This window comes from Chinchilla lanigera, unplaced genomic scaffold (assembly GCF_000276665.1).
Source record: "Chinchilla lanigera isolate Chin_1 unplaced genomic scaffold, ChiLan1.0 scaffold00002, whole genome shotgun sequence".
Lineage (NCBI taxonomy): Eukaryota > Metazoa > Chordata > Mammalia > Rodentia > Chinchillidae > Chinchilla > Chinchilla lanigera.
In genome coordinates this window covers 43,170,345-43,183,341 of record NW_004955403.1, presented here as the reverse complement: position 1 = coordinate 43,183,341, position 12,997 = coordinate 43,170,345, and the positions used below count along the sequence as shown (strand labels likewise).

General features: G+C 44.2%; 1 protein-coding gene across 1 annotated transcript in view; it reads left to right on the top strand.

Moving 5' to 3' along the window:
• The window catches only part of Csgalnact1 (chondroitin sulfate N-acetylgalactosaminyltransferase 1), a gene marked incomplete at its 5' end in the record, with an annotated part of 168,602 nt that extends 163,780 nt beyond the window's left edge, over positions 1-4,822 (top strand). The window contains 2 exon segments of the mRNA XM_013513615.1: positions 173-254; positions 2,924-4,822. Of these exon segments, the coding sequence (XP_013369069.1) occupies positions 173-254; positions 2,924-3,213 (372 nt within the window). The 3' untranslated portion in view covers positions 3,214-4,822.
• Positions 4,823-12,997: the final 8,175 nt, after the last annotated feature.

Sequence of the window (12,997 nt, the reverse complement as noted above, 5' to 3'; positions counted from 1 at the left end):
TTTGGCGGCTGGTGAGGTTCCTGTATTCCTGTCTGTGGGGACTCCGATGCATGTCTCCCACACAGGCTTGTGGCTGTTGATCAGGACCGGGCCGCGCTCCATACGCAATGCTGTTCATCTGACTTGGTGAATACTCTTTTATGCACCCAGTCTGACCGTGCTTTCTTTGCAGGTCATAAAGAAGGAAACTGGATTTTGGAGAGACTTTGGATTTGGGATGACATGTCAGTATCGCTCAGACTTCATCAACATAGGTGAGACACAGCTGTATCTCTACTGCCACCTGGAGGCCACTCCGTACATAGCCCTTGAGGGAATCATCCCCCAGGTTTCCTACGAATTGATGGCCAAAATGCTGCCATTTACTTAAAAATGTGTGCCTTGTGTCACTGATGCAGGCTAGAAAGAGGGGCTTTGGGATTCTGCAGTACTTTGGTCCCTGTAATCTCCACCACTCATTCCAGGTATCACTCTGCTATACACATGCAGCGTGGAGGCCAGTTCTTGGGCACCTCCTACTCCAGCGTGGGTCCTGGACGGGAGGCCTCCTGTGCAGACCTCCTGAGTCTCTTGGCACATGGCAAAAGTTCTAGATGTCACCAAGTCCAGCCTGAGTGTGCAGTTGCTGTCAGAATACATGCATTTTGCATACAGTCACACACACACACCCACACACCCACACACACACACACACACACACACACACACACGGGTTTCCAGAGCACAGAGCAGAAAAGCAGGTTTCAGCTAAACAGACCAGGGCTCTTAGAGATAGAGGACTACATAGGATGAGGACAGAGGTCCGCCCTGGAGATACCTCACTACCTCCCCTTAGCAATGTTTATGCATAGCTCTGAAGAGAATAGAATGGGATTCCACAGCACTAGCGTGAAAAGTAACTAGCCCGGAATGTCAACCTGGGCTCTGAGTGGCCAGGCAGGCCCTCTTCACGAGGCAAGGGAGTGTCCCCTCCCCAAGCCCTCCAGAAATGCCATCATGCTCTCTCTCGCTCTCCTGGCATGCCCCTCAGGCCCAAGGCCAAGAAGTTCCTAAACTTCTTCTTTTAAAATTGGAGTAGGAGCAGCCTCAGGATTGTTTTGTTCAGTAATGACATTGACTACAGGTTACAAACAAAGGCTGGGGGTGTGGCTCAGCAAAGCCCTTGCCTAACAGGGGTGAGGCTATGGGAGAGAGTGAGGAGGGAGAGGAGGGAGGAGAAATGGAAGAAGAAAGGAAGAGAAGGGATAAGAAGGGAAGGGGAGGGGAGGGGAGGGGGAATTGTGGTATATACTGTGTCTGTAATATCAGCTACTAGGGAGTTTAGATTAAGTCCTGTAAGAGGTACCAGACCACAAGGGTGCTGGTCCCTCAGTGGTGGCTGCTCTAAGACACCCAACAACTGACCGCAGGTGTTCCTTGATGCCTCTATGAGATATATTCCTAAATTACTTTGTCCAGTCAGACTCCTCAAAATGATAGTTTGAAACATTATCCGAAGATTTCCATTCAAGAAACTGTTTCTTTGCTCTTTGTAAAGAAAGCGTTCTGTGAGGACGCATGTGCTTATCAGAGCTGGGTTCATTCTGATATGTTCATCATATTGGATTCTCCTAAAGAAGAATGTCACTTTGCTCTAAAAAGGGGGTCACAGCAGGCTGGGAAGGGCGCCTTCCTCTGGAGGAAGCCCTCAGAGCTTTGTACCCTGGTAGACCCATTCTTTCCAATCTTGTACTTCTTTGCAAGCGCCCTGCTTATGCACCTGGTGTTTAGTAAGTTATAATGATAACAGTAATGGCAATAAATCACCTACAATTATCCAAGCAATGGTCCTTACATTACTTCCTTATTCAGTTAGGATAGTTATTTTACTTAGGGATTAAAAAAACTAAAAAGAGGATAAGTGGCAGCTTCCAAAAGAACCAAGACAAATTCTGGCCCCATGACTCATAATTAGTCTGTTTTCTTTGCCTGCCCCCTAACTGAGAGAGGCCAAGTCCCTCATAAACCTAGCCAGCGGTTGATTGGTTGGTTGTGGTTTCTGGTACCTGAGCCCCCATTTCCGGTTCCGGCCATAGCCTTCCTTGAGCAGAGCGGTGTGGCTGGGGGTGTTCAAGGAGTGAAGGAGCCACCAGAGAACAACTGAGGGAAGATGTTGAGCATCACTTTGCTGTTTCTAGCGAGAGTTGGATAAATCTCCTAGGAGAGAAAGGAATAATGACAAAAAGGCCAGTGGTTCTTTGGTTCTACATGGGACCTGGTAGGCTTTAGGTCACAGGAGGATGTCTCAGTTTACAAAGGTGAGACCTTAGCGGACTATGACACTTTGCAAAAGGATTCATGATATCCAGTTTCTTTGCTTGAAACATCAGAACCAACTCTGAGACCAGTCCCTTTAAAATGACTCTCTTCACCATCTTGCAACTTCTCGGGGCTGTTGTAATCTGTGAAAAGGAGAGTTCTTTTTCGGGCATGATTTTTCCATTCTGGAATCCCCTTTTGTTCCTATACCCTGGGAGCCCCTGTGTGGCAGGAGGAAGCCCTGTCCAGACAGAAACCCAAGAATTTGCACTGGGAGTTTTCAAGTACGAAAGGAGGGGTACTTACTGCTAAAGCTCTTAGCTCCAGGTCAGGCCATCTATTATTGCCAGTGGCTCCTTCAAGCAAGCAAATGCTTCGAATTGTGTACAAGGTCTTGTTGTCTCCAGAAATCTGTGCTGCCTGTGGGAAAGTCATTTCTTTTGGGGATTCCCAGGGTCTCTTGACCTGGTTGGCCCATCTGGTAAGTTAGAGGAACAGTAGAGCACATTGTACCTCCCCTAAATGCCTCTTCATGGAAAGTTCTGTGCTGTATAGCTCAGGGAAGCCAGGGTAGATCAGGATATACCCATACGGTCATGTTAAATGCTGCGTTCTCTCCCAACAGGTGGGTTTGATTTGGATATCAAAGGCTGGGGCGGAGAGGACGTGCACCTGTATCGCAAGTATCTCCATAGCAACCTCATAGTGGTGAGGACACCCGTCCGGGGACTCTTCCACCTCTGGCATGAGAAGCGCTGTGTGGATGAGCTGACCCCTGAGCAATACAAAATGTGCATGCAGTCCAAGGCCATGAACGAGGCATCCCACGGGCAGCTGGGGATGCTGGTCTTCCGGCACGAGATAGAAGCTCACTTGCGCAAACAGAAACAGAAGACAAGCAGCAAAAAAACATGAACTTCTAGGGGGTGAATTTTGAGAGACAATTTTTTCTTCCTTTTGCAATTACCAAACTAATGGCTGCAACAAGGAAAAGACTGCCACAGAGGGCGAAAAAAGAATCTGACTGATTAGTAAAAGATGAGAGGAGAGAGCCTTCAATTTCTCTCTATTTGGTATTATGCAAGAGGAATTAAAATCTCCACTGCGCCTGCAAACATCGCCCAGATGCACCCGAGAAGAGTCTGACAAAGGCAGACTGATTAGGAGATGATAAGCCTGATGGTGTGGAGGTTTTGATTGTGTTTACAACGAAACGAGATCTGTTGTTTTCTATGCTCATTGGGATATTCATGAATTAAGACTAGTTTTGTAAAAAGTCCATTAGAATGAAAGGCAAACACATTTTTCCACGTATGAATGATTCCGTCAGTGGGGCGCTAGTTGTAGAAATATTAAAGTCTCTGAAGGCAGCAGAGGAAACCGAGTCAAGTGTGTAGATCCACTATCATGAGCCTCATGAAGGTAGTAGGCAAAATCAGGTGGACTGGATGGACCAGGAACCATAAATACTGTGTCATTTTCCCCCAAGATTAACCAAAAATGATCTGTTTCTCTTTTGGTCATCTTTTTAACCCTCTCCATTTGTTTATTTAAAAATGCACTTTCTCTTTGCTTTTTGTGAGTTATATTCTGCGTATTTAATTACCAATTTGCAAGCCTTACTAAGAGAGCACAAGTTAGCATATATATGTTTATGGTTTTTTTTAAGAAGATATTTTTAGATGCATTGTGAGAACTTTCAGTTCAGAACATTGGATTAATACCGCATCTGAGGACTTGCCAAATGTGGATATTGTCCAGCACTGAAGGTCCAGCCCTTGAGACACAGGGAGGCCTGGCTGGGGCCACTGAGGAAGAGGTGTGTAGATGCTTTATCTGAAGAGTGAGCAGGAGGAGGAGCAACTGAACACTGGAGGAAAAGAAAAGACACCTTCTCCTTAACCGGAAAGGAATGCATTCTGACTGATGATATCTTGATAGATTTAAAAGTCACTTTCTTACCTGTTTAAATAAACCAAAGTTATGAACCAAACAATCTCTTTTCAAAGCAGGGTGCTCTTCCTGGCTTCTGGCTTCCATAAGAAGAAAAGCAGGAGAAAAAAAAAAAAAAACAACTCAATCTATCTGCCAGAGTCCTCCGAGATGGAAGTTTTTACTACATGTTCACTCACCCCAGGCGAGGTGGAAGTAATTTAATTATTTTTAAAATTAAGCAGTTCTACTCAATCATCAAGATGCTTCTGCAAATTGCATTTTATTACAGTTTCAAAGTGTTTCTTAAAAAATAAGTACAGTTAACATTGAGTGGTTTCTACATCCATGTGAGGATAATTTATTTATTAGCCAGCACCAGATGCACGAGCTAATTATCTCTCTGATTCCTTTCCTTCTGTTTGCCTACAGTAAACTCATTGTTTAAAAGCTTCAAGAGCATTCAAGCTGTTGGTATAAGAAAAAGAACTGTATTGATTTGTACTGGTAGTTCATAAAATTTAATTAAAACACAAGACATGAATGGAAGGTGGCATTGCACAGCTAATAAAAATATGATTTGTGGATTTGATTTCTTCTTGGAATAACAATAACAATGTCTTTAATTTTTTAAGAACGTTATTGTATGTACAAATCAGAACTTCTCAAGATAATTTTTTGCTGGGTGTGACTGCTGGGGTTGTCCTAGACATTTAAGAGCATTTCTACCTGGCCTCTAGCCAATAAATGCCATGACTGTCTCCTGCACAATTTTTTTCTCTTTCTTCCTTGTTTTCTTTTCTCTCTCCCCCCTCCCCCTTCCTCTCCCCCTCTTCCCTCCCCCCATGTTTGCACTACGCAATGTTTGCATTCCTTGTGTGGAGTTGATACACATACAAAATGCATCTTCATTCCTTTCCCCCTTCTTCCCTCCCCATCTCCCTCCATCTCTCGATCCCATTTCTATTAGGAAAATATATTGTCTATTTTGTATTTTGCTCTGTTTTTATATTTGGGGTTTCCCATATATGAGAAATCATGCAGTATTTAAACTTGTGTTTCTGATTTACTTCACTTAGCACTTGGGTCTCAAAGTGCATCCGTTATCCTACAAGTGACTCAAGTTTGGCTTTCTTTATGGAGAGTGGCACTCCACTGTGTGTAAATACCACCTTTTCTTTATCCGTTCATCTGCTGATGGACACAGAGGCTGCTTGCAAGATTTAGCTATAATGAATTGTGGTGCCATAAATGTAGGTATGCATGGGTCACTCTAATATGATGCTTTAACTCTTTGGGGAGGATACCTAGAAGGGGAATAGCCTCTGGTCACTGTAGAAGTGCCCTGGGAATCAGTACCAGGCAAGAGGAAGAAGAGAAACATAATGAAAAATCTGAACTAATGATACGTTGTACTTGACCTTCTGAATTATAGAAAATTGAGAAATGCTTTTCAAGGTCCTTTTCCACTCTGTACTTAATATTGTCATATACTGTGGTGATACTGGAGACTTCAGGGCACTGTCTGGCCTGTCCCAACAGTGGTGCTGATGGTTTTGTGACTGACCAGGGTCAAGAGGATGCATTTTCCACAAGGGTGGTGGTAGAGATAAAATATTTAAGCCATGAAATTGGGCAGGTCTAAGAGTCTGTCTGTGCTACAGTACTGGGCTGCACTACAAAGGGTAATCAGCCCATTGTGCTTGTTTACATTGCATGGTACAGATGCCCAAGACAGTGGATAAGAATTGAACTTTAAAAGTTACTGAGAGCAGCTGAAGAGGTAAAGAAACAACCGACTCAATTCTGTATTTCTTTTTAAAGCTCAGCCAGGTAAAGCAGCTTTGTCGAAGGACAAAGGCTCTTGGAAAGTACAGGCAAGCCATCACTTTCCATGGCTTGCCTGAGGCATAAGTGAAAGAAAAAGCCCCATTAATGCATAATAGGCCGCTGGAATTTAAACTCATACAGCAAAGGAAAGCAGTAATGAAACTGGCTTGAAGGACCCAGCATATTGTATCTTGCAAAGGAAGGATGCTGCCAGGAAGCACTGAGACTTGGGCTGGTTGGAGACCCTTTCCAACCCTCACGCTCACACTATCTACCCCCTTTCAGTTGCCTGTTAACCAACTTCCTGACTGAGCTGGGGTCTAGAATACACTTGGAGATGCCCCCATTGGCACTGATGCAGCTACATCAGGGCCAATTAACACCTTTTCCCAGCTTCTCCCTCAAAGACAGGTTGGCATCTTGAAATAAGCCACAGTATTATTTACCTCCTGCATACCAGCAACTGGCAAATGTTACCAGTCAAGCCTTACTACCCTCCACCCCATTACCCACGCCCCCCCACCTATTGTTAATTATTTACCAACACCACTGCCTCCAAGGGAGGAAGCTGAACTCCTTGTGCTATTTTGCCACCAGTTTTCTACTTTCAGGCCCCTCTTGCTAAGTCATAAAGGCAGTCAGCTTGCCTTTCTTTCCACACCTCCATAATAAGAGAATCTAACCTATGAAAGTAACTACAGAGAACCTACTTTACTAATTTGTAAAGTCATCTGATAGCTCATTTTATCTAATCTTACCAGGATTCAGTACAGTGGGTGGCTAATAGGGCTCTTCCAGCTAGACAACCAGGATTCAAGTTCTAATATTTGTTTTTTTTGTCCTTCTCTCTCTCTGTGTGTGTGTGTGTGTGTGTGTGTGTGTGTGTGTGTCTTGGACATTAAACCTTTGTACAGGGTCTCCCTAAATGACTAAGCTGCCTGGGCTAGGTTCCAACTTGTGATCCTCCTATCTAGGTGCTGGGATTACAGCCGCATGTGTCACCATGCCCAGCTGTACATTCTTATTTCTTCATTTCTTATTTTATGTCTTCATTTTTTATTTTATTTCATTTCTTTTGTGGCACTGGAAACTGAACTGAAACTCATGCAAACACTCTACTAATGAGCTACATCCCCAGCTTCAATTTTTTTTTTTTTAATGCAGCATCTTGCTATGTAGCCGAGGCTGAATTCGAACTTAGGATCTTCTTTCTTTAGCCTCCAGAGTGCTAGGATTCACAGGCATTGTGCCACCATGACACTCTTCAAATTCTAGCTCTTTCATCTGAAACTTACATGAACTTAAATGAGTCACTTAATGTCTCTGTTTCTTAGGTTTCTCATTCAGGGTAATGAATGATGAATGCAATCACATCTATATCATAGGATTGTTGTGAATATTAAATGAGTCAGTATGGATGACGTATTTAGGACATGTCACACACAGCACGCACATGACAGTTATTTATGTCTAGTTAGTATTCAGCCCACAACTCCTCATTTATGACGGTATCTGGGAAATTTTGAGCTCAGTATGACCAGCACTTCCTGGATGATATCAGAGCACCACTAAGGACCATGAATTAGAGATGGCTTTTGTCATTCTGAAAACTCCATCTACACCACAGAGAAGAGAAGAGGACTAGGAATATAAAATGCAGTGGATAATTTCTACCTTAAATTCTGTGCTCGGTAATTTGGAGTTGATGGTTCCCGTAGGCAGTTGGGAGGCATTAGATGTTTTTGAAGTAAGGAATATAGCCAAGAACCTTATGTTCATAACGCCCACCTTAGAAGGTAAGTAATATCATTACTTCCATTTGCCAGGTGCAGAAAATTGAAGCTCGGAAATGTTAAAAGATTTGCCCAGAGGCTCTGCAGGAATCAGGCGAGCCTTGTGTGATCATCTTATCTCTTGGCCAATTCCGGATGGGCTTGAAGGTCTAGAACAGAACTTTGGCCTTGGAGCAAGTCCAGAGCCTGTCCTCTTTGTGCCTTGGTTTCCCACCATGTCCCTGCTCCCATACCTCCAGCCCCGCCTGAGAAATCCAAAGGAAGGAAAACTCATTCACACTGTGATCCGAACAGCTCTCGTACAGAATTCCAAGATGTGAAATTTAAAACCATCTTGAGTAGGAGGGGAGAGCAGGTGAGAAAACTTGTGTTTGAAAAAAAAACCCACAGAGGACTCGATAGTGTTTCTGAGAGCTACTAACGATAGATAATGACCTTCGGCAGCTTCTTAGTGGGACGGGTGTGTTTTCCTCTCAACACACATCAAATACCTGGCAGCTTTGTGTGATCCATATTCTGATTAGCTTTATATTTTAATTCAAAGCTATTTCTCCTGGCAGGGCTTAGGGCTTTGTTGTTGCTGCCAAAAACTGGGGACCGCGCCAGTTGGTTGGGGGGTTTGGAGGGTGGTTTTTTCCAACACAGAGAATATGTTCTTTCCTGCCAGCAGAGGTGCCTTTCAAACGGCCTCTGCGCTGCTGAGCCTCTGAACCTGCTCTCCGGAGTAGGCAGCCCCAGGTCCCCCGGGGCTGCATCCGGCTTTTTGGCAACCCTAGTAAGAGTGTGAACTCAGGGACGGGCCATGGGGTAAAAGGGAGGGCAGTCATGGGGAAGGTCACAGCTTGGGAGGGCAGGTGTCACTCTGGGGGGAAAAGGGCTATGCTCCTTTCTCCATAGTCACCTAAGATTCAGGGATGGCCAGGCCACCTACTGCAGCCTCTGCCCGGCACTCACCAAATGTTCCTTAATCTGGTGTGGGTCGTTTGGTGCAGTAGATTCACTGCTGCTCCTCAGCAGCTGTAGGGTCAGACGCCAGCCTGGACCGCAGTAAGTGGAACACAGGGAGCTCTTTTGCCCTCCACCCTGACCCTGTCACATCAAACCCCACTGTCCAGCTGGGGTTTCAGAGCAGTAAGTGACATCCCCTGGAATGGTATGGCTTCGAAGCCCATTTGAAAAGAATTTTAAAACTCAGAAGAGTAGAAAACCCTCAGTATCAAGCAAAGGCGGAGGGAAATTTTTATTTAACAACCTTTTCTTTCTTCCAGTTGCTAGCCTAAAACGGAACCATGTAAAGATCAGATCAGTGGTATGTGAGCTGTCCAAGCTAGGAGTGGCCAGGCTGGGAAGCGTTTGCTAGGGCTCTGCCTCCGGTAAGACAGTCTCCCTGCCCTCAAAGGAGAGGGTGCTCGCTATCGTGTTTGGTTCCTGGGCACAGTGCTAAGGAGAGTTATAGGATCTTGACTCAGTTGATGAGAAGACTTCATAAAAGGCATCCTGTTAGCTGAAGAAAATCCGAAGATGGGCAAAGGCAGTAGGGCCTCACCCCACTAGCTCCCAGGCTTTGCCTTGGCCCCACCTAACCTGTTAGGGAGACAGGCAGAGTAAGTCCCAAAGTAATAAGTCTTCTGCTCTAAAAGGGAGTCAGACACTCGGGGATTTCTAACCAGTAATCCATGGGCAACTGCATTAGTTTGTAAATGGCCAGTTTTGGGGTACCAGTAATCTGGGAATTGTCAGCCATTTCCACCTTACAAATCATCCCAGAATTCCCGGAAATGGGCCACTAGGGTACACATCCCATTGGATATATGAACTGTCAATAAAGAGGGCCTGGCCTGCACAGATGTTAGCATTGCTGGTCCCACAGCTCCCTGGGAATGATTACTGGTCACGGACATATTTCTCTATGGCAGGCAATTAACACATTTCTTTTCTAATCCTTAGGAGGTGGGTGACTTTAGTAACTGTGGTTTTAGGGATGAAAAAAGTGAAACACAGAGTTACTAATAATTTTTTGTAACCTCCCTCCCAATCAGGTCATCCGTAAGACCCCTGGTTCTCATCTCCTGCTCTACCCTGCTGTACTAGGTTACTCAGGAAAGTCAGCAAGTCCCTGCATGTTACCAGCAGTGCTGGACCTTGTCAAGATGTGTGGGTTGGCTCCAGTCTCACACAGAGTTACCAATAATTTTTCTTTCAAGATTCCACATAATTACTGATATAGATAGTATCCAAACCCAAACTTGCTGGGTGTTCTTTCTATCCAGTTACTTCATTATCAGATAATCTTGTTATCATGGACTAACATGAGACTACTTTGATTCGTTAAGCTTCCTAATAGTTTCCAGTCTTAAGCAGCAGTGAGAAGTATTAAAGAACCCTGCATAGGGAGAGAGGGAAGGATGGCAATTAAATAAGAAATGTAATGGCAGTACTAAAATCTACATAGAATTAACACTGTAGAAGATTTAAACTTTTGTATAGAAATGGGAGATGAGTAACTCTCCTAAAGTACATCAGAAAGAGTAAATAAAAATGATAAAGAAGAGATTACACAAACAGCCAAGAGAAAGCTAAGATTTACAGCTAGCCTGAAGAAGAGAAAAAGCACAGTTCAAGTAGAAGTACTACTTAAAGACATAATTGTAGGGCCAGGTGTGGTAGCACATGGCTGTAATCTCAGCACTCGGGAGGCTGAGACAGGAGGATTGCAGTGTGTTCCAGGCGGGCATGGGCTACAAAGTGAGTTCAAGGCCAGCCTGAACTGCCTAGTGAAACCCTGTCTCAAAAAGACAAATAAAAGATATCATTGTAGAAAACTTATGTTCTAAGATGCGCACTTTGACCTAAAAGTGTTTACTATGTTACTGACAAAAAAGAAAGTGAAGAGTTGCCCACAGATATGCACCCATCCTATCCTATAAATACCGTTGTGTCTTCTCTGGGCACCAACTGGCAGGAGTCCCAAGACATGAATGTGTGCCACATGTTTGGACTCTAGTACACTGAGAAAGCTACCTCTATAGAAGGGGCAACTGCAACAATTTAAGCCACTAAGTTTTTCTCTTTTTAACCTAAAAGCAGATTTCATGCCTATTAGTATATGCTTATATCCTAAAAGAGTAGTTTAATTCAAAGCATTAGCTCAGATAGGCAACTTTTACATAAAAGCCCTGGAGATACTTTGGTGCCCTCTCCATTCCTCATCTTCATATTTTCTTTCTCTTGATCCTTTATCTCCTCAACTATATCTCTGCTTTTCTTCTTCCTGAGGTGACACTGGAGCCAACCCACACATCATGACAAGGTCTAGCACTGCTGGTAACATGCAGGAACACGCTAACTTTCCTGAGCAACCTAGTACAGCAGGATAGGGCAGGAGATGAGAACTAGGGGTCTTACGGATGACCTGATTGGGAGGGAGGTTCTAGTGTTACAGAAGCAGTGATCAGAAAGTGTGAAGAAGGGAGATTCCAGAATCTTACTGAAGGAGAGAAGAATCAACTCAGGCACAGAGTAACATTTGGGAACAGACCCAAAGTCTCTGAAATCTATAGGTCAGAGTGCCTGGAGTAGAGAACCTGGGCAGTAACCAAAGGCAACTTCCCTGACCGAGAGATTTGGGGCAGGTGGGGCAGGAAGCTGGGTTCATAAGGCGATAGGAGAGAACCAGGGCCAAGGTCTGGATGTCACCTTAGGTCATCACTAAAATAAGACATGAAATACATTTCAACACCACCCCCCCGCACTTACCAGTTTCTGAATTCCATAAACCATTCTCTTTCCCAAGGAATTTCCAGTATTACTCCTGGTCATCATATCAGCAGACACTAGATACTTTCTCCTCTGAGTGTCAATAGTCAACAGGAAAATGGTATAGGACTCAAGTATGTTCTCCCTTGTAATAGCAGGTGTAATGGTTGGTGTCTACATGCCAACCCCCAAAGCCAGAGTGGTCTTAGGACTTTTCCAGAGGTGGCCGAATACAGAGTGTGCAATGCTGGAATTAAGGGTGCTGTGATTGTCGTGTGTGGTGGCGCATGCCTGTAATCCCAGCACTTAGGAGGCTGAGGCAGGAGGATTGTTGCGAGTTCGAGACCAGCCTGGGCTGCAAAAAAAAGACAACTCCCCCCCCAAAAAAAACCAAAAAACAAGACATCCAGTTAAATTTAAATTGCTGGGCATGGTGGCGCATGCCTGTAATCCCAGCACTCAGAAGGCTGACGCAGAAGGATTGTTGGGAGTTACAGACTAGCCTGGACTACCAAGTGAGCTCAAGTCCAGCCTGAACTGTATAGCAAGACCCTGTCTCAAAAAGACCAAAAAAAAAAAAAAAAGGGTGCTCTGATTAAGGGCGGGTGATTGCTGGATCAGTCCATAGACTGGCTTGGCACTGCCCTAATCCTGGTTGAATGGATACAATATAAGGGACAGAAAGAGGTTTGTCTTCCCTTTTTACTCTTATTGCTTTTGCTGTCTTCCACTGCCACAAACTGTTGTTCCTCTGCCATGTGCCACTCTGCCTTGGAGCCAGACGCTTATGGACTGAAACCTCTACAACGCTAAATAAATTTTTTTCCTTTTTATCTTTGGGTGTCGGCTATTTTGTCTCAGTAATGAGAGAAAAGTAACTAACACATATTAGGTTAGTTCAGTTGGATCATTTCCTGCTTTCTAAATCTTCTAGTCATGCAAAGTAGCATATCATATAGTTATACTTACGTGATGCTGGAATCCTATGTGTCTCTATAACTGTTGTGACTACTGGGAATTTCATTCATTCTAGTGAGTAATACGATTTAGGATTGAAGAGCTGGATGAAAATAATAAGGACCACCCGGTTAAAAATGTCTTCTTGAAGAATCAAAAGCAATTTCAGAGAGATAAAGAGACTTGCCTAAAATTACACAGAAAATAATGGGGAGAGATGGAAACGGAAGACAGGACTCCACATAATGTGGGACCGCTGCACTGCAGAGACAAAAGCTAAGAGATGGGTTCTTACAAAAGCCTAACAGTAGAAACCATTTTCCGTTCATTAGGACTGTGCAGCTATGACTGGGTCTATGAGATGTGCAGACCCATAATTACATCAGCTACTCCATTAGTTTCCTGGGGCTGCTGCAAAAATGACCATAAAC